Raw genomic sequence first — 6,655 nt, 5'->3', positions numbered from 1 at the left:
CAGCTGAAAAGGTTATTTGGTAGCAGGTCCATACTGTGATTGGGTATAAGAAGAGCATCTTAGATAGAACAGTTTCAGTTTCATCATCTGTAGAATGTCATTTCATCCACAGACAGAAAATCTGGAGGAATCTCTGTGTGCAGGGATCAGTGTTAGATGCTGCTGATGGTGCTGACAGCTGGCACATCTGGAAAGGCTAGTGCTGACAGGAGTGAACAGGTTTTAGAGAAACACCTGCTGCGTGCAGACGTGTTTATCAGGGAAGGCCTTCAGGTTTGAGCCAACACAGCAGAGGGGGGACTGCTGAGAGGTTCGAAGCCCACAGGCCTCTGTGACTGATGGTCCAAGCTACAGACGCCATCAGAGCTTTATTAATGAGGTTCATTTAACATGTGAAAATAAAAGACGAATAAATATGTGGTAAATTATTGATGATACTGAAAGAATACAATCATATCTATTTTATTTTTTAATATTACCATGTAGTTCTTGGATAGTATTCAATTTTAAACATGTTTTATGAAATTTAACCTCACTTTTAATAAAAACAAGATTGTTATGCATTTATTTGTAATGAATTTATTTATTTTGTTATATTTTATTTGACCAGTTTTAATAGTGGATGTTTTATTTCTTCCTGATGCTTATTTCTGCAGCGGCTGTCACGTTTAGCCAGACTCGGTTTAAAAAATGTACTATTTAAGTTTAGTGGCGTTCCTTCTTCCTTTCCTCCGTTCCTCTTTGTTTTTGGCGCTTTCTCTCACGCCTCCGCAGTTTCATTGTTCCGCAGCTGAAGCTGTAATAAATCACGCAGAGTGGGGCTGCCTCTGTGGGCGTTTCTTCTTCTCTCATTTAAACCGCAGTGTGGGGGGACCCGGGGAGACCGCCTGCGACCCTCTGCCGGACTCTGTGCCCTCTGACCCGCCGTGGATCCGGACTGATCCGGACCGAGCCGCCCTTCTTGTGCTGTAAGTTGTGCAGCGTTCAGGCTGATGTCTGCTCCAGGGTCCGCTGGGAAAAGAGATGTTTTTACAGGTTAGGGATACAGGTAAGAGCTGTTTATAGCATCAGGTGTGACTCAGAGATGAACGGGCAATGAAACAGAGCTGACTCTGCGCCGACAGGAAGCCTGTCATCAGTCTTCTTAAATATCACTACTTTACTTTTCACCATCGAGCAAACAATTCTTAAATCAGGCGTTTTTTCAAATGGAGTTCGTTATTGCTCCAGTTTGTGCTCCACTAAAGCTGATCGGAAAAGCTTATTTCTGCAGCGGCTTAGCCAGACTCGGTTTAAAAAATGTCCTATTTAAGTGCACGGTCTCATGCATGCGGACGGCTGAAAGTTCCCACGAGCCGCTGGAGTCGCGCCGTGCCTTCGGCACGCAGCTTGTCCGTTTGCGAACACTCGTGTTTGCATTAGGCAGTTTGTGTTTACCAGCAAACTTTACTTAGCGGACGTTTTAACGCATTTTTAACCCGCAGTACTCAGTCAGCTCAGCGCGCGTGCACACAGGTAGCTAACGTGTGCACGCGCCAACATGAGCTGTTTTTGTAGCGTGCACGTGCCTGCAGGTGAGATGATTTCAGCGCGCAGGCACGTGAACTGTCGTGGATCTTAGTGAGATCTGCGCCTGCAGTAGGAAGATCCGGGGATTAAAGGGTTAAAGAGTGGGTCCGTGCAAAGCTGTGTCCACGGCGCCTGAGCCGAGTTACAAAGGGGGCGGTGCGAGCGCTCAGGCCTCACACTTCATGCTGAAATGCCTCAAACTCCAAACGAACCGTAGGGGATTTTTGAACGGACTCTGGCTCTGAGGGCGCTGAGGCCAATTTATGGCCCTCTGACTGGTGGCTCACCCTGCGTTCAGGGACCTGGATTTCCTTTGAATGGAGCTCCGTGCTGACTGTATGTATGAGGACTCAGCACGAGCCCGGCAGGTAAACACAGGTGTGACCCACGTTGCTTTATTACACAGACACGCTGTCACTTATTACAGATGTAACAGTGTGTCTGTGGCTGGAGGTTCATCCAGATGTTTCAAACAGCTGCGCTGAGCCTTGTTGGCTTCCACTCTTTTAAAGCATCAAAGCTGGTGCTTACTGTATGCACACCTGTGTGTAAGTCACATGATAAAGAGCTCATATTTACTGTAATGCATTAAAGCCTACCGAGGCCCGCTGTCTTCATTATAATTATCAGCTGTGTGTGTGTGTGTGTGTGTGTGTGTGTGTGTGTGTGTGTGTGTGTGTGTGGGGACTGGTGCTGAGCTCAGCTCTTAGATGCTTTTTTTTTTGGTAAAATCTGAGACTTTCTGTCTAAAAGACACCGGTTAGAGTTTTATTGGCGAGCTAATTGACTCTTTGTCACAGCGCTGCGGTAAAATTTGATTTTGAAGGTCATGACCTTTCAGTCTAAAGCACCCTACAGAGTTTTTATGTGCAGCAGCAATAAAACACTCCTCCTCCTTTTCATCCTCCGTCTGCTGTCTGAGGGCTCAGTTTTCTTCTTCTTCTCTGGTTTTAATGTTCTCAAAACAAACGTGGACTCATAAAGATCAGTTTTAATCTTAAAATATGCTCTGAATCCACAGGAAGAATTATTCATAGTAATGTTGATCTGATTAAAATGAACTAAAATGAGAAAGTAAAGCTTTCGATGTTATGATGTAGGAGTTTTAGAGGCAGAAGAATGAGACGTTTAAGACCATTTATTCATAATGACTTTTTAACTAATAAAATATGACAGGTTTTTGATTTTCACTAACATTTTGTCAGGAATAAGCTGATATCTTATAGGTTTTATTCCCTCCCAAACATCCAAAAGTCAAAGAACCCTTAAATCTGAGAATTTTTTAATGGAGTTTGGTGAGAGTTTCACTCGCAGCAGAAGAACAGATTATTGATGCAAATAATCAGCATGTGTCTTGTTTCCAATATTAGTCTTTTATTATTTCCTGTGTTAAATCTGTGTTCACTGCCAAATCAAACTTATCGATCTTCAGTTAGTGATTTTGCACCTGATGAATTTCCCGAGGGTTAAAACAGGAAGACGTGGTTATCTTTTTTCTGCTCAAGCGGGAGCAGGAAAAAGAATGCAGCAGTAAAACCTTCAGACCTCTCAGCTCATTCACATGTTATTGATCACACACTGACGTTATTGTTGGTTCAGTCACTTCAATTTGTTAATGAAGTCTGGATGTTTGACCTGCTCTGACTTCCGTCTGTCTGTCCAGCTGCTGGTGTTCTCGTTGTGTGGTCGAGTTGACGGAGAGCCACAGTTTGTGAGCAGGAGTCCTGAACCTGCTTGTAATCAATACGCCTGATACGACCTCCCGTTCAGCTTTGTCCGCTTTAATCTTTATTTGGGAGCGCAAAGAAAATTCTTAAATTAAAGAATGTTTGAATGGAGTTTGGTGGGAAACACTGCTCTTATAAACAAGCCTGAGGTCCGTGGGCTGAATGGACATCAAGATTTTAATTTGAAATTTGAATACTTTCAGAAAACTTTACTTTCACATAGTCAAATACACAGTTTTTACATTTTATGAATTATGTTGTTTGGGGGTTTATTTATTCATTATGACATTTTCATATTATTTATTATTATTTTTATTATGTGAAATTTATTCAGTGCATTAATTTAAATGTATTTTTATCAAAAATACATCTTTGTTTTTTATTTAATATTTCTGACTTTCCCTGTTTTCCAGGTGTAACCTCGTCGCCATGAGTCTGAGTGCTAACGACCTCTCTGAGCTCATTGAGCTGTGGGAGGAGCTGAACCTGACCTCCGCTGACCATAACCTGTCCCACGTGGAGGCGCTGAGGTGTTCGGGCACCGTCAACCAAACCGCCTTCCTTCACACCCTCTCCGTCCTCTACATCTTCATCTTCCTGGTGGGCCTCGCCGCCAATGCCCTGGTGGTCTGGGTCAACCTGCGATCCGACAGGAACCGCTATGAGACACACCTGTACATCCTGAACCTGGCCATAGCTGACCTGTGCGTCGTGGCCACGCTGCCGATCTGGGTGACCTCATTGCTGAAGGGCGGTCAGTGGCCGTTTGGAGAATCCGTCTGTAAACTTACTCACCTGGTCTTCAGCGTTAACCTCTTCAGCAGCATCTTCTTCCTTGCCTGCATGAGTGTCGACCGCTACTTGTCCGTCACGCTGTTTGGCGACACCCCCGACAGCCGCAGGAAGAAGGTGGTGCGCCGGCTGATCTGTGTTCTGGTTTGGATGATGGCGCTGGTGGCCTCCATCCCAGACACCTACTTCCTGCAGGCGGTGAAGTCAGCGCACTATGATGGCGCCATCTGCCGTCCAGTGTACCCGCCCAGCAACCCGAAGGAGTGGATGGTGGGCATCCAGCTGAGCTTCTTTGCGCTCGGCTTCGCCATCCCCTTCCCTGTCATCACCATCTTCTACCTACTCCTTGCAACGGCCATCCCTCCCACCTCAGACCAGGAGCGGCGCGTCAGCCGGCGGATCATCCTCACGTACATTGTAGTCTTCCTGGTGTGCTGGCTGCCATTCCACACTGTCCTCCTGCTGGACACCCTGTCCCTGCTGAATCTCCTGCCCTTCAGCTGCCGGCTGGAGAACTTCCTGGACGTGTCGCTGCACCTAACACAGTGCTTCTCGCTGGTCCATTGCTGTGTCAACCCCATCCTGTACAACTCCCTGAACAGGAACTACCGCTATGACCTCATGAAGGCCTTCATCTTCAAGTACTCCACCAAGACCGGGCTCACCAGGCTCATCGATGCCTCGCATGTCTCAGAAACCGAGTATTCAGCAATGACCACGGACAGCCCGATGTGAACTTCAGAGCCCTCCAGGACTCATTCAAAGACTTGTAAATAACTTCCACCTACCCCTGTTGGTGGCACACCTAACTTCATCCAGAGGAACTACTACAGCAACGACGAGTATGCCTTCAGACCTGCACCAGGTTAGGGTGTACGTGCTTTAGCAGTTTTAATGGACTGGGCTGGCTCAACTCGTTCAGGACCTGCAGTCGGTTCCTCCATCTGCTAGTGCTAGCTGCAGTCTTTTCCAGCTTGAGCCAGGTGAACCGCACCAGCTGTGATTCCTGGATGGGTTATTGACCTAATGGCCAATGTCTCTTGGGAATGCTTTTTGCGTCATTAGAAGCTTTTTAGGACTCGGGAATGCATCCTAACACCTATCTGACACGTCGTATGTTATTGGATCGACTGGTGACAGAAAGACGTTCTGGCCATCAGGTAATCCTTTGTATCTATAAAAAAAGACTTTTCTTCATGCTCTGCTGTTTCTAAGTAATCAAAACAAAGACAGCACAAAGGTTTGTGGACAGCATGACTAAACGTGTCAGCGCTGCTCCGATCAGCTGCTTTAACTCACTGAGGTTTCACCTGTTTCTGACACACTCTGTGTATTAAATACTCCAACATAATGCACTGAATGTGAAAGCCATGTCCTCCTAGATGTATTATAACTCTCTTACATAGAAAATGAATGAAGGCTCAAACATCAGCAGGTCAGTGTCAGGAACAGCTACTCGCTGAGCCTGGCTCAGATCCTTCACCACCTAACCGAAGTTCACAGGTCAGAGGAACACTGGATTATGTAGAGTGAGCATCCACAAACCTTCAGTCATGTAGTTGTTTGTCCTGACAGTCAGAGCTGAGGGCTGAAACTCGCCTGAGAGATGACCTGAAGAACCTGAAACTCACAGGATCACCTGAAGGCAGTAACAAAAAAGTTGTTTTTTTCCACTTTATATGAATTGGAGGTGGAAACATGATGGAGAAAAACATTTTTCACCTTCAGAGACGACCCTGAAATCTGTGGACGCGTTTCTGTCCAACAAGCTGGAAACTATTAACAGGAAATTCTGGGTTCAAACTGGCGAATGACGCACAAACATCACATTAACAACAAAATATTAGGAAGAACTTTCTGTCTCTGGCAGAAATTCTTGTTTTCTGTAATGTTTTTGCCAAATATCCACATGCTCTTTCCAGGAAACTTTATTTTGAAACTCAGAAAGAAACAAAGGTTGTTTTTTTTTTTGTTCATTATCAGCATATTTAATCTGTCTGCTGTCAGGTTACCAGACTGTGACAATGTGCTTCATTTCTGTATTACAGCTCCTGCACTAGAACCAAACTGTGTAAAAAAGCTCCTGTTTCCTGTATGATCTCCTGCTCGTTCCTGCTTGTTTCTGCTTCAGGTTCACTCTGTAATAAAGATGGAGATGAAGATGAGTGTGTGTGTGGTTCATGTTTGTGTGTTTGTTGTTGTGGTCATCATGTTTTCATGTCTCCATGTTGCCAGGATTTTCTACGTTTAAGGTTTTGCTCTTTGTATTTTGTGGTCAGCATTCAGTTTTCCCAGTTTAGTTCTGTTAGCTTTCCTCCAGTGTCCGTGTGCCTTTTGTTTTGTAATGTTTTTTATCCGCCTATTAAACAGCTCACTTTTTGTTAACATTCAAGTTTTGTTACACTTTCCTTGATGTCTGCATTTTGGGTCCTCTTCACAAATTCATACAGTGCTGCATACTGTGACAGTCCGAGGGAGACTTGGCGGGTAAATTCTCAGTCTTATTCACTTCATGAACATGAACAGTCTCTTCATAGCTCATGCTGCTGTAAGCTGTGGTGGCGACG

The 6,655-nt window shown here is 45.1% G+C and overlaps 1 protein-coding gene across 4 annotated transcripts; it reads left to right on the top strand.

Moving 5' to 3' along the window:
* Positions 1 to 627: 627 nt before the first annotated feature.
* Positions 628 to 6,253, top strand: LOC309689454 (atypical chemokine receptor 3-like). Of its 4 annotated transcripts, none has more exons than XM_082505864.1 (2): positions 628 to 968; positions 3,710 to 6,253. In XM_082505864.1, the coding sequence occupies exons 1-2, from the start codon at positions 691 to 693 to the stop codon at positions 4,821 to 4,823; spliced, it is 1,392 nt and encodes a 463-aa protein (XP_082361990.1). In that variant the 5' UTR covers positions 628 to 690; the 3' UTR covers positions 4,824 to 6,253. The 4 variants fall into 4 exon arrangements, with proteins under 4 accessions (XP_082361990.1, XP_082361992.1, XP_082361993.1 ...); XM_082505866.1 differs by having other exon boundaries at positions 963 to 1,048; XM_082505867.1 differs by lacking the exon at positions 628 to 968 and adding an exon at positions 979 to 1,035.
* Positions 6,254 to 6,655: the final 402 nt, after the last annotated feature.

Source organism: Aulonocara stuartgranti (assembly GCF_965226115.1).
Source record: "Aulonocara stuartgranti genome assembly, chromosome: 15".
Taxonomy (NCBI): domain Eukaryota; kingdom Metazoa; phylum Chordata; class Actinopteri; order Cichliformes; family Cichlidae; genus Aulonocara; species Aulonocara stuartgranti.
This window is presented reverse-complemented; position numbering and strand designations above follow the sequence as displayed.

Bases quoted from the DNA above. Each gene is read 5' to 3' on its own strand.
- LOC309689454 (XM_082505864.1), top strand. From the start codon at position 691: ATGTACTATTTAAGTTTAGTGGCGTTCCTTCTTCCTTTCCTCCGTTCC. The intron at 969-3,709 runs GTAAGTTGTGCA...CCTGTTTTCCAG, and splicing joins CGAGCCGCCCTTCTTGTGCT to GTGTAACCTCGTCGCCATGA.